Here is a 14,733-nt window from a genome sequence, read left to right on the forward strand (position 1 = left end):
GATCCCCGAACGCGCTTATATCGATTCCGTAACTCCACCAACCCGAACAGAGTTGCGGAATCGACAGGGGGAGCCGCAGACATCGATCCCACGCCATGAGGACGGTGAGTAATTCGATCTTAGATACTTCGACTTCAGCTACGTTATTCACGTAGCTGAAGTTGCGTATCTAAGATCGATTTTCCCCCGTAGTGTAGACCAGCCCAGAGAGAAAGAAGAATAGCTCCTTAAGGGCATGGACTTCCAATGAGTCTGGGTAGTTTATTTGGTTTGTGTGGCTTAGGGGTTAGAGCCAAAAATCTGGGAGTCACGACTTTTAGGTTTTCTTCTCAGCTGTGAAACTGATTCACTTCATGACTTTGAACAGCTGACTTAACTTCTCTGCATCTGTTGAAACATAGCAAAAAGTAGCTCCACGTGACCTGGGCTAGGGTTTAAATTAAAATGAAAGAAGAGGGACTAATCAGTTACCATCTTCCACAAGCTGGCCAGTGAGTGGCTAGAGACTCAGGAGCAGGAGAGGCAACTCCGCATCCCACCCCAGCATGTGTTCTCTTCCCCAGTCACAGCAGGCCGTCTCAAGTTTCCCACCTGTTGAGGTAGGTGGCATTTCCCAGAGTATAAAATTGTTTAATTTGGAATGAATGGATGTAATGCACACCAGTGCCCTCTACACACAGTGGAATGAGAACTGCCCAGTTGTGTGTTGTACGCACTGTACTGTTAATAGCTCATTTGAGATTTTCAGCTAACTCAGATTGTGTTTCTGCTGGAGTGTACTTTTGTTTTACGTTGCCAGGTCCCCCTATAACCCTGGCAGACCTGCCTCATGACCCAGGCACCTGGATTTGTACTGTTTACTCTGCATTCTGTACTACCCAGCTGGAGACAATGAAAGCACATCTGTCAGTTTCACTCTTTGTTTACAGTTTCTAGTCATTTTCCCTTTCACATTCTCACTGGCTGGCATGGTGCTGCTGTGAGAGCTGGCTGTCTGATGAACACCTCTGAGTGCCAATGAGTCAACAAAATTTGCCAACTTCATTAGATAAACTATAGACTGTGAATAAGTCGCTATCCCCACCGGCTGTTTCCACTGGAATTGGCTTTAGGTTTTGTAAGGGCTTCTCTTCTATAAAACGTTGAAGTCACATTTGACCCACCATTGTCTCGTCCACACAGGGAGCTGACAGCAGCTAGGATCTGAAAGGCTGAGCCAGTTTCTTGTAAATTGGTGGTGTTAGCTTGAACTTTCTAATGAGCAGTTGAAGTAAATTAAACTGCATGTCTGTGCAGCAATAAGGACACTCCACAGTGGCTTATCCTGGATCCAAAATGCTAAACAAGACAAAAATATGAAGAGGCAGTGAAAACAACTCCTTTGAGGTCCTATGAGATATTTGAAAGTAACAGCAGCACCAAAATGGAATTAGTCCGAGCATTAGCAGGCTCAGATAGTTGAAATACCAAAAAGCAAGTCAGCTTCAGCTCCTGGTTCAGTTCGTGCTAGGAAGAGATGTCTAGGCTTTGAACAAAATAATTTTTCTTTTTGTTTGGATGTCAAGTGTTCTGCTCTGCATGGAAATTAGACTAGACTCACGGCTCGTTTCTTTGCATCCAGGAAACGGAAGGTAACTGATATCGGGGAAGACTGACGGAAAGATTGTATCCATGACAACCAGCAGATATGGCCTTACTGCCCAGATGGCTGGTGCCTGATTGGTTCCCATGTCCTCCCAGGATGTTCCCAACCCCAATGGGTCCCTTTGCTCAGAACACCTATTGTCTCCAACTTAGTGCTCTGGAGTTGCAGGTGGCAAATTCCCAAATAAAAAGAGGCTCTCCTAGGCATCGGTTTAACCAATGCATGCCCATGCCAAACAATCCTCCTTCAGATTTCTGGGGCTCAAGTCTAAAACTCTGGTCATTGACTAGAGCTCCTAGGTGCTATCGTGATACTTACAATAATAATTAATGTGGAAGCAGTGGGCTGGATGGGGTCAGTGATCCCATAATCACTTCACAGAACCAGGGACCTTCTTCAAAGGAAAATACAGTAAATGGTGCCATAGGAATCACAACTTGGTTTGAGTAGATGAGCCGGCTTAATTCTTGCAAGAACTGGCCACATCAGCAACATCAGGAGGGAGTGTGAGGCACATGGTTGTGTTTACAGAAGATGCAGGTATTTGTCCTGTTAATAGGCCATCACTATACATTGAACACCCTCTTCCAGGGGAATTAGAGTTAGAGAACTGATTGCGTTCCCTAAGGTACTCACTGTACGATAATCTGCAGTGATGTGTTTTCCGCATTCCAGCTGCTGCCTGGACCTGCCTCGGAAAGCAGTGGCATTTCAGGCAGCTGTAATCACACACGGCAGTGAGTATAACAACGGAAAGAAATCCGCCACAAAAGGAAAATGTAATCGGTCATTAAACATGCCAGCCAAAGTTTCTCATTACAGAGCTCCTGTTTTATGTCTGAAAAGTGACACTTGCACCACGCAAAGGAAAAATGTCTCTGGGATCAAAACAAGAAGTTATCCCATTATGGTGGTTAGAGGAGAGGAGACTGGGACTTTTCAGCTTGAAAAAAGATGACTAAGGGGGGTTATAATTGAGGTCTATAAAGTCATGACTGGTGTGGAGAAAGTAAATAAGGAGGTGTTATTTACTACTTCTCATAACACAAGAACTAGGAGTCACCAAATGAAATTAATAGGCAGCAGGTTTAAAACAAACAAAAGGAAGTATTTTTTCACAGAACACACAGTTAACCTGTGAAACTCTTTGCCAGAGGATGTTGTGAAGGCCAAGACTATAACAGGGTTCAAAAAGAACTTGATAAGTTCATGGAAGATAGATCCATTAATGGCTATTTGCCAGAAGCTGGGAATGGGCAACGGGGGATGGATCATTTGATGATTCCCTGTTCTATTCATTCCCTCTGAAGCACCTGGCATTGGCCACTGTCGGAAGACAGGATACTGGGCTAGATGGACCTTTGGTCTGACCCAGTATGGCCGTTCTTTTGTTCTGCTCTTATGAGAAGATGACAGGACTCCTGAGTTCTAATCCTGGCTCTGCCACTGATTTGCTCCGTGACATGTTCCTCAGTTTCCCCATCTGCACAACAAGAATAACAGCAATATACTAGAAGATCATTTCAGATTAGTGCATTTTAAAAACAAAAATACATAAATACCTACTGCACAGGGTTGTTGTAAGGCTTAATTAACAATGTCTGAATGCATGTAGCTTGCAGACCACACTGATCTTGCTCAGTAAATAATAACCTTGGTAATGGGACTCATCCTGCAAATTTGTGCTTGCAATCCCATTACATTTATTTGTGTGAGTAAAGGCTGGTGGGATCTGGCCTGAAGTTTGTAAAATGATCTGAGACTGCCTAATAAACATTATATAGGAAGACAGGGATACAATTCTGAGTGTCAGAAAATACAGAAATATACGAGAGAATAAAGAGATACACATTATCCGTACACCTCCTAACTTACGATACAAGCATCTAGCACAACATACAGTTAAAAAGATGTTCCTGTTGCATCTTGGCTCCAGAAAGGAGAAGCGGACAGATAAGGTGACTCAGGGGATCACTATTCCTAGGCAGCTAGGCTGATTAGCTACGGTCTGTGCATTCTTATACAGGGATCGCAAAGGGGCCAGCAAATCAAACAGCTTTTAATGCAAAGGGGAGAACTGTACCTGTGGCCAAGCTTGGGAAAGCTGGTTGGTTGTTGTTTCAACGGATGTAACTTTCACATACATCACAATCACTCTGAATGGGAACACATTTATAAACCAAAAGCCAGCCAGCTTCAGATGCTAAAATGTCTCCTGCTGTAAATGATGAGGATTTGGATTTTGAAACTGGAGAAAATAAACAGCAATGCAGCATTTTGAGTTTTTCAGTGAATTTCAGTGAACTGTGAAAGGGGCCATTTGAGATCTTTGGAGACCTCTGTGTCTCCATCATAGCCATAACACTGCCCCCAAACAAAGACCTCTGCACTTACTTGAAGAGAATACTTGGAAAGGAAGAAGGTTGTTTAGCTTCATTTAGCCATTGTGCTCTCTTGGGTGCCAACACTGGAGCTGCCTTTTAACTGGGAAATACTAATTGGGCTGAGACCACTACCTCATTTCACCTATCAAGAAAACACTTTCAGTCACCATTGCCCTGGGCTCACCTGGCAACCTAATAATGAGGTCCCTTATTCTGTTACCAGTCTCCTGTATCTTTCAGGGTTGTCTGCTGCAGGAGGCAGTGTGGTCTGTTGGTTACAGCAGCAGACTTGGGTTCAGGATTCTTGCGTTCTATGCCGAGCTCAGCCACTGAATTGCTATGAGAGTTATCTAATCTAATTTGGGGATACTATATAGCCACCTTTGCAAAGTTCTTTGAGGTCTTTGTGTAAATGAAACAATAAACAGAGCACAAGCACTATCGTGCTAATACTCATGTAGTGTATTTTTCAGTAACAAAAATAATCTTGAATTTACAGTTTTACTGTGAAACTAGCATGAGTGATTTGGTACTTTGCCTAGACTCTTCGGCATCTCTGTGTGTGGATCTTTTTGTTCCCTTCAAATTGAAGAAATCTTCATTTCCATAAAGCTCAATATTTCCTGTCTTTTGTCAAGCATGTGGTCAACTTGCAAATCTGTCTACTGTGAAATATGAGCACATTTCAACATATCAGTAGAGTCATCGGGGGATGGAGTCAGTAGTGGATTCTCTCCCTATCTCTCTACTTGAATTCAAACACACTTTGCTCTGCATTTCAAATAGAATCCCTTTGGATAGTGGCCATTAACCTCCCACAGTAATCTTGAAAATTGTCTTGCATTCTTCCTGATTACTGTACCATTATTCAGTGCTAGAAAAATACCAGTGCTGTAAACAGAGCACCCCATCCAGGGCCATATGCATGCCAACTTTTTAACTCACCAAAAGGAAACTACTTTATTTTTAACATATTTTCACTCTTTACAATAGCAATAATGATTTCTGGGTCCGAAAATTCACAGCAGTTAATAGCCAGCTGGGTCAAGGTTATATCCTCAGTTGCTCCACATGATTGCAGGAGTTCGAGGCAGATCTCCTCTTTGAAATCAATAGGAGTTCTGCATGCCAACTGGGGGGAAATGCCCTCTTTGTCCTAATGGCTTAAATATATCACTTCAGTTTAACACCAGGGCTGGGTGATTCCTGAAGTGTGGAGGAATCAAGGCCAGTGCCACCATGGTGGAATTGCCAAAGGTCAGCTTCATGGGGCCTAAATTTGATCTTAGAGGGTTGGAAACGTCCACTTTGCTCTCCTGCTAGAAAGCCCCATGCCATACATGCTTCTATCTGCATTCATCATATAAGTCAATCTGATATAATTCAAGAACATAAAGAAGTACTAAAAGTTACATGGACTTTGCAAACAAATGAAAGGAAAATAAGTCAGATGTTAGGTCTTCCAGCAGTGATGCTATCTCTTTAATATTGCTATTTAAAGCAGGTTTAATTCTGCACCAGCTGGAGGATGATCCTAGCCATGCTGCCCTATGCATATCAAGCAACAAGGAACACTCCTAGAAAGCTGTGAAGTTTGATGAAATTATCCTAGACAAAACTCATCTCAACTTGCTCTCACAGTAATTGATATGAGACCTAATTGTCCATAACAAGAATTCACTAGTACTATTCTGACTGTTTCGTACTCCACAAGACTTTCATCTCAGGCTTGTAGATTTACAGTACTGAGGTGTGGTCAAAGCACAGGACTGGGAGCCACGAAATCTTAAGCTTGGTTCTGACACTATGTCTCTCTATGATCTTGGGGAATTCTCTGCTTCAGTTTCTGTACAACAGATGATAATATGGACTCCCCTCACTGGCCTGTTGTGAAGATTAAAAGTGGGATTTTTAAAAGTGATAGGTGCTGACCTAATTCTGATCCCCTTGAGTCAATTGCCCAGGCCAATGAGAATGCAGGATTGGGACCTTAGATTGTTAGCTCCTTGGGGCAGAAACTATATTTTTGTGCTTTGTACACTGCTGGTTCTTAACAAACAATAGGAAAATACTTTCAGCTCCCACATTATTATGTTTGACCCTTAGCTGTACCTATCTTTTAAAAAATGTTTATTTAATAAACAGTTTTATAATGAAATACAAAAATGTTTTTTTGCAGAAGGTGGACAGAAGGAGCAGAGTGTTACATTTTTCTACTGGACGGGATAGCAGATAAGAATAGCAATTTATAATTAATACTTCACATTTCTAAAGCACCTGTCATCTGAGTCTCTCTCTATAAACCCTACAAAGCTGGATATGTATCAATGTCCCTAGTTTATGGAGAAACTGAAGAATGGGACTTGCACAAGGTAGAACAGTGAGTTAATGTCAGACTCGGAAAACAGAACCCAGATTGTTGGCCTGCCCATCTCCTGCTCTAATCATTAGCCTGTACTGCCTCCCACTAATTTAACCTCACTACGCCCTTTTTGTGGGGGTATTTTCCAGTGTTCTATATACAATGAAGGCAGCATACAACTCAGCTTAACGCTTGGGGGGAGATTTTCCATGGCACACGTGGCAGTTGGGCACCTCACTCCAGTTGGGCAGTGGGAGTGAGCATCTAGCTGCCTTTTGTGCCTTTGAAAATCTCCCTTACCGGTAGAAATATGTACACATAACAGTTGGTTACAAACAGTACTTAAAACCATCCAAAACCACGGCTGGCTTTATGGTGTAAGGAATCCAAGGACTCCTGTGAATATGGTACCTTCTGTACGTGTTCAGTTATTTTCAAATATATTAGGAAAGATCCTGTCACTGACCAGTGTTACTTTTCAAACAATGCATGTAAATACCTATGCACTGAGCTTTGTCTTTAAAGACATGTTACCATATGTTGAGATACTGGTCTGTTTTATGTCTTCAACTGTACATATCTTCTGACAGGTTGATTCGATCTAGCCTCCCTCTGCCTATTTTGGCCAAGAAATCTTGAGGCTTCATCTCCACTTCCTTCTGCCTAATTCTTGAAAGACAACAGAAGTGATTTTTCTGGGTAAGCATATGCATATATCCTCCATCTCCTTTGATTTAGACCTTTGTTTGCCTCCACTCTCAATAACTTTATTCCTTGACTTGGATTTCTCCTTTTCCTCCCACATCCAAGTCTGTAAATTCATAGATCTTAAGACCAGAAGACACCACCATTATGATCACCTAGACCAATGATACCTCCTGTATAACATGGACCATAGATTTTTAACCAGGAATTCCTGCATCAAGCCCTTAATCTTGTAATCAAGAATGGTTTTGTTTTTAAAACATCCAGTCTTGATTTAAAGACTTCAGGTGATGGAGAATCTACCACATCCCTTGGTAAATTCCAGTAGTTAGTCACTGTGACTTCATCTTTTGCTCAGGAATTGGATTTTTTTAGCCACTCCTGATGCAGCAGCATGACACATAGTAACTGAACTGCTTTGCACTGGCACCAGCCTCCTTTGAGACACCTGGTTGCCAAGTTGCCATTCATCGAACCTTGCTGTCCTGTATTGTGGGGTATTGCGAAGGCAGCTAAGGGGAGGGTCTCTGCACCATGCTGCCATTTGAGGGGTACCTGGGAAGGGGTGAACATTTTCACGGGTCGGGCAGATTTTGAGGTACCCTTTGGAAGAATGAGACTTCGCACCCGAAGCAGGGGTGCAGAGGTGGGATTCGGGGAGCACCTGGAAAGGAGCGAGAATGTGTACCCCTTCAGGATGCGGGTCTGGGGTGCAGCCCTGCGATAGCACTAGGAGGGGATCTGTGAGGGGTGCGCACTGAGTGCACCCCTCTTGGGAGGGCGTTGGCCTCTGGAGCACGCTCGCCCTGTCCGCGGACGGCGCCTCAAGTCCCGACCCCCGCGGGAGCAGCGCCGGGCCGGGGCGGAACCTCCCTCCCTACCCGCAGAGACACTCAGCCAATGGGGCGGAGGGGGCTGGCGCTAGAGGCCGGTGCCCAGTGGGGGCAGCGAGCGGCGCTCCGAGTGCTGGCGGGTCGGAGCTGGCTCAGGAGCTGAGGGCGGCGGAGCTCGGGTCGGAGCTCCAGTGCGGTCTCGTCTGACCCACTTGCAGCGCCAGGAGAAGAAGCCCGTCCGCCCGCCCCGTGCTTCCGGGGCCAGAAGCCGCCAGGATGCCGCTCGCCCAGCTGGGAGATCCATGGCCCAACATGGAGCTGGTGCAGCTGGACACGGAGGTGAGGAGGGGGCGCAGGACGGAGAATCTGGGTGGGAGTGGCATACAGCCTCCCCGCACCCTCCTTGCACCAGGGTGCTGGGGGCCCTGCCGGGGTGGAGGTAGTCCCCTACCCTAGTGGATGGTGGGGTCCGGGGAAGCCATTGGAGCCCCTGTGCGGCAAGAGACGGGAACTCCTGCCTGCACTGCGGGGAAGGGGCTGAGGGAGCCTGCCTGCCCCTCGGCGGGTCCAGGTCTGGGTCTGGGTCTAAGTCTGAGCCAGGGCACGAGGGCCAGGCTGGGCGACATCCCAGAGATTTGGTGGGAGGGATGTTTTTCTGTCCCATTGAAAGCCCTGAGGTCAGCGCCAAGGAGGAAGAGCCTTTGTGTGTCTGTGTCCACATACGAACACACACAAAGTTTCCCTTTGAACAAAGAAAGTACCCAGGTCTCCTCCTCCACCTCACCCAGATGAAGAGGATGGCAGCTAAGCCTCGCTGTAGGCTTGCCTACTAATTAAAGACATAAAAATCCCATAATTGATCAGATGAATGCAATTAGGGATTCTGCACCCAGGATCTCTGCTCTGGATCATCTCTCTGCCCCCACCCTGCGCTAAAGGAATTGAGAAATTCATTTTTGGGAATGGGGGAAGGCAGGGACTTCTCACCTGATCCAATCAACATATCTGCAAGCGGGTTTCAGTGGTTCGAACAGCCAGGAGTGAGTGAGTGAGTTATTTTATTTAAGCAAAGAAGCAGATTCACAGTAATCCTGTGGGTTTTGTGTGCTGCCCTGAGGCTGCCATCCATAATCTGCTGCATTGATTTGGCCTATCACGCTGCAATGTTTAGGCAGCTGAGCCCCTCAGGGCTGACCCCTTGTGGGTGTACAACTGGGTTGTACAAACCAGTCCTGGACTAAAACTTAGTGCTGAATAGTGTCAGTCCTCAAGCGATCTTTTGTACCAAGTCCTTGGGGGAGGGGAGGAGAAGTTCTCCAAGTTTCAAATAAAAACAACAAACTGTAGGACTGTCATCTTTTAAACCACATTGTAGAAGTGTCTTCTTGCTTGTATTACTTTCTCAATATTGGAGAGGAATTAACTTCCCTAAAAAGTCTCTTCCCTTTATCTCTCACATGTGTAATACATATGTTACACATGCACAACTAATCAAATTTCCTGAGGATTTGTAGGAAAACCATCCACCAGTATACTAGCTAGACTGAATGCATTGTAATGAACTGCCAGATCAGCATATTAACCACTCCTTAAGCTATATTTGACCCTTGATAATCTTTTTTTTTTTTTAAGGGACGGAGAGTATCTAGCTTGCAGTCTATCCAACGTTTAAGGGCCTAATTAAACCTAACAAATGCTCTGAAGTACAGAATGAAGCCATATCTCTGAATCTCATGTTATTTAGATTGCACTGGTGCCGCAAGTGTGGTAGGATTTTTCCAAACACAGATGAAAACGCAGTTCCAGCTTCAAAGTCCCAAGTCAAAATGACCCCCTCAGAGTACTACATTGCTTCCCCTTCAAAGCATGCACGCTGACGCTTCTCTAATCCACTTTGCCAGGATGGGCATACATTTAAAATTCCCAGGTGTTCTATCATGTTACACACTTCTTTCTCACATACACACTTTTCTTTCCTTCCTACTTAAATCTCTCTCTTCCCTCTCCCCCACCCGCAGTAACTCAATCTTTGTTTAGATGGACAGGATACTACATGTGCCATAGACATGCATTGTTGCAGGCTTATGGTACAATTTTTTAAAAGGAAAGGTGCAAGTTTGGGGAGCATTTAAACTGAATACTAAAGAATCACTTGTGGCTGTGTGCTATGAAACTGAGCTCCTACTAATGGTAACTACACCCAGCACCTTTATTCTACAGCATGTCTTTTTCTCAGGCCCTGAGACTCTCCCTTCATGCTGAGATGTGTGCTACTCTGCCTACCCACCACCTCACAGGGGTGCACAAGCTGAGGTTCTCCTGCTAAAGCTGACCAGTCCCTAATATTTAGCCTCTTGATAGGTCTTTCATGATAGAGAAAGAAACTTGACTTGAAACCTCTGAGCAATGACCATAACAACAAATGTTCTGTTGAGAGAATGTCATTGGTCACAGCTGCCGCTTCTCTTTGCAAGCCAAGCCCTGCAAGGCTTTGGGTCAATACTTCACCATGCCGGTTAGCAGCAGTGCTAAGGGTCTCCATCTACTGTGGGCTTAGAACATCTGGGGTGCATGGATAGACAGAGGATTCATCTTGAAGTGAACTAATAGCATCTGTTGTAAAGTTTTGAGTCATCAAGGTGCATGTGCACGTACAGGGGTGGGAGAGGAGGGAGTTACTTGTTCCACAATGATTTGATCAAGAGGCCTGCCATCACACTGTGCTTTCAGAGCTGACACTTGTGGTGAGGTAACTGAGATCTGGAAGATGACAGTGCCGTAGTAAGATACCATGGTGCTTTGAGTCTGCATGTTTTTTTGTTTTGGTTTGGTTTTTTTTTGACTCGGAAGACCTCATAATACCTGATTACTATATGCAAACTCTAACAGGAGGAAAAATTAATGCCAGCGTCAATGACAAGTGATGCTGCTGGCAGGACTGCCTAATCCTGTGGACAAACTGCACTTTTGTGTGTTGCATGCCTGTCTGCTGACGATGTCAACATTACTGGAGTTATACTGCTGACCTGAAACTGATGTCTTGGATTTTTTTGTTTGTGGTGGAGGGTCGTGTGTCCTGTATGTTTGGAAATCATTCCTATCTATGAAGTTTGTTTCTAACAACGGGAGAATAAGAAGACTAATGTGTTCTCACCTATTGCCTCTTTTGTAGCTTAATTTAAGTCTCAAGGCCTGTGTTGTCGTTTTTTTTTTCCCTGTCGTCTTCCCCCGCCCCCAAACACATACACACCTTCCCTCCCCTCTTTGGGGTGCTGAGTATCCACAACTCCAAATAAAATCAGTGGGATCAGCAGGTTCTTAGCACCTTTACAAAGTAGTCCCTTAACTTCTGGGGTTATTGTGTCTTGTATGTAGAACCCAACTCCGAAGCTAATATCCCAACTAATTGGGGAGTTGTGTGCATGGGCACTGGATCCCGTGTAATAAAATGGATAGTGTTGGTGGAGTTTTGTTTCACCTTTAAGTCTGGCTGCCATCTTCTGTGCTAGATGCCAATACATTCCCTCTAACCTGACAGAATATCTATATAGCTGCATAATGTAGAGAAGGCTTAAAAGACTGAATGTGACTCATGGCTTCAAAGGTTATTAAAGGGTGGTGAGGTTCTGCTGGCCCTTCTTGTGAAGGGTAATGTAGCTACGAAATGAGATGTTTCTGGAACGTCAGTTACGTAAATTACTCTGGGATCCTTGCCACAAAGGTTTTTAATGGGCTTCCGCAAACCTTTGGTTTCTGAGTCACGGAGCAGAGGTGTTATCGGAGTGTTCGTGGAGGAATCAAACCTATTGTTTTTTTCATGCTCCAGGAGTATTAGTAATCCTTGTTGTTTTGAGACTGGTGGTAGTTGGTTCTGTTTGTCACAGCAAGTTCAAGTGAAGAAGGTGGAGCTGCTTTGTGGGGTGTGGATGGAAGTGTGTGTGAGACCAATGCACTGCAGGAGGCAAGTAGGGAAACACTGAAGTCCTGGGCACCAAACTCAGCCTCACAGGTATTTCAGTTCCTCTTCTGCTTTCTGCATTGATCAGAATGTTGCTAACATAATGAGGAAGTGTGGGTGAAGTAAAGTGCAAGCAGGAGGAAATGAACCTGAGTGACTTAATTGTCATAGTAATGACCAGCAACTTCTAGGCCAGGCCTGCACAATTCGTAAAGCGTCGAGGGCCATATTACTCCAAAGAAAACCGCTGAGGGCTGAACCCCTCCGAAACACAGCATCCCCTCCCAGCGCCACCCAGCCCCCCAAAATACCCCCCCAGCACCGCCCACCCTGTGGAAACAAACCCTCCTTCCCCGGCACTGCCCCCACTGAAACAGCAGTATTGAACCTTGGTAATATGTTATAGCAGGCCCCTAAGGTAGTATAATTAAGGTAAAAGAAAAATGTCTTTTGCTAGAGGTAGAATAATATCTTCCCCCAACTTTGTAATGGATTGCCCTGTTGAATGAATGAGGTGTAAATGAGGAAGGTGTGGAGGGCAGCACCTCCAGACAGCTGCAACCGTTGGAGGGGGCATGGGAGCCAGACCAGATCAGTAGAACAGGTCAGCCACTGACTCCTCGCTCACCTACTCACTCCTCCACTCCCCCGGCTCACCTACTCGTCCCCCACCACTGCCCGCCCACTCGCTGCCTCAGCCCTCCTCCCTCACCCGCCGCTTGCCTACTCACCATCCATGGGCCGCACAGTGAGCCCACGCGGGCCGCATGCGGCGTCCCGGGCCACATATTGTGCAGGCCCGTTCTAGGCAATGCTTTTCGCTAAACTCATTTCGTTAAGCAAATATACAGCAGTCTAACTGACCGTCACTTCAAACTGGAATTATTTTGCCCATTATAAATACATGTCCTCTCTCTACTGAGCAAAAGTTCTCCATAGCTAACTTGTCGCTTATGAACATCTTAGGTGAACTCTATGCAGTGATCAGAAGATAAAGAAGGAAGCTATGTGATCTCAATCTCTATTAATACGTTTCTCCAGCATGTCACAGCCAATTCATCAGTCCGTCGCCTGGGCTATGCAGTGTTGTGTGGTGCGTCTTTTTATTTTGTGGCGTTTTCCTTAGTGGAGCCACAATCAGCAAAGGCGCTCAAATTCCATTTAAAAGAAAATTAGCAATAAAAAAGGTTGCATATCAAAGTACCAAAACCTTTTGAAGGAAGGATTTGATTCTCATTAGAGAGAGTCTGTTGGGATTTTGTACATCAGCACTTAATGTTTCACCATTCATGGAAGTGAGTGGGGAAGGTTCTTTATGGATGTATAATATTCTAGTTATGTTTAGCCATGGAAGGATTAGATTTTTATAGGTAAATGTCAATAAACATTAATTTCGCCATACAAACATAAACAGATGAAAAAATATTTCCATCAGTAGTGTAGTAATCTATATTTACAGCTAGGCAAAGTAAGAAATTCTTCTTGAGAACTTAGTATGATTTAAGGATATTTACTCGGTATATTTTGACATGTGATTTGACAATTTGTGTGTTAATGCTTATAAAGCTTTAACTTTTTGAATCTCAACATCTACTGTCATCAGATTATCATCTGACTTCCCCTCCCCCATAATTTTATGCAACTGTACAAATTTAAATCAATAACTAGAAAAAATGCTTTAAAAGAATCAATATTATCCCCTGAAATGATTTTTAAAAAATCCAGTTCTGCCTAGTCTAGTTACATTTTATGGCCATCTGTATAGTGATCAGTTGAAATGTAAAGCTTTAGAAATAGCACCAGGGTGTCTAAACAGATTTATCAGTAGTCCAAGGCTCTACTTTTGCTGAACACTCTAATTAGGAAATAAATGTTTTGATTGTCTTAATGGCGTTAAGAGAATGAGCTTCATATTTTTCATGACCCAAAAGGGAGGAGTTCTTCCTGCTTCTCTGATTCAGAGCAGCTATGGCTACTGTGTCCAGTTCTGGCAATTACTTTCTGGCTGCAATAAGGATTATGTGGAATTAAAGGGATTTAAAAAGCAAGATGTCCTAAGATAAACATCTCCAAGTGCAGCCCTAGGTGAGAGTTATGTAACCATATACATTTGCTTTTTTTAATAGACGATTGTATTGAACAGACACCCCTATGGTGTTAAAGTCTATGTATGAAAGGGACCACAAGTTGCAAAGCTTGTTTCTGAAAGTGATTCACTAGGGTATTTCTGGAGCAAGTGACAACTAAAACCAGCACTACAGGTGGCATGTCAGATTGCCTTCTTAATCTGCACTTTCCTCAGACACAGAGCAACGCTTGCTGGAAAAGTTGGGTGGATGGACTGCTGACTCCCAGCAGAGATGCCTGCTAGCTGCAGTTTCTGTAGCTTGAACTGCTCTTCCTGGCTGGTCAGTGTCAGCTCCGTGTTAATACACAACACTCAGAGTTCAAGAGCCAGGTCTCATACAATGGAATTCTTGCAGCAGGCACTGCCTGGTCAGTACCTATGACACTATCACCAGCACTGCTCTCTTCTGAATCACCCTGGGGTGGGGCAGTCAGGTAGCCTTATGTTTGGAAACAAGAGAACAATTTTCTGCCAAGTTTTTGTGCCACATATAGCTGGTTAGCTGTATATGTATATAGTATGTAGGATGGAGCCTTGAAAGAGGTTTCTTACAAGACAAAAAGATGAAGCTGAAAAACCCATAAATTTGTTCAGGTGTATTTATAAAGCAATAAACTGCAGCATGTTACCTGGGAAGATGACTACTATACATGTCAGGACAGAGATATGTACATAACTCCAGATGGGTCACAGAGATCTAAATGGAAACCGCCAGGTG

The 14,733-nt window shown here is 44.4% G+C and overlaps 1 protein-coding gene across 1 annotated transcript in view; it reads left to right on the forward strand.

Moving 5' to 3' along the window:
• Positions 1-8,079: 8,079 nt before the first annotated feature.
• RPS6KA1 (ribosomal protein S6 kinase A1) overlaps positions 8,080-14,733 on the forward strand; it is a 71,136-nt gene continuing 64,482 nt past the window's right edge. The window contains exon 1 of the mRNA XM_050932011.1: positions 8,080-8,268. Within this exon, the coding sequence (XP_050787968.1) occupies positions 8,206-8,268 (63 nt within the window). The 5' untranslated portion in view covers positions 8,080-8,205. The remainder of the gene's footprint in view (positions 8,269-14,733) is intronic.

Source organism: Gopherus flavomarginatus, chromosome 22 (assembly GCF_025201925.1).
Source record: "Gopherus flavomarginatus isolate rGopFla2 chromosome 22, rGopFla2.mat.asm, whole genome shotgun sequence".
Classification (NCBI taxonomy): Eukaryota; Metazoa; Chordata; order Testudines; family Testudinidae; genus Gopherus; species Gopherus flavomarginatus.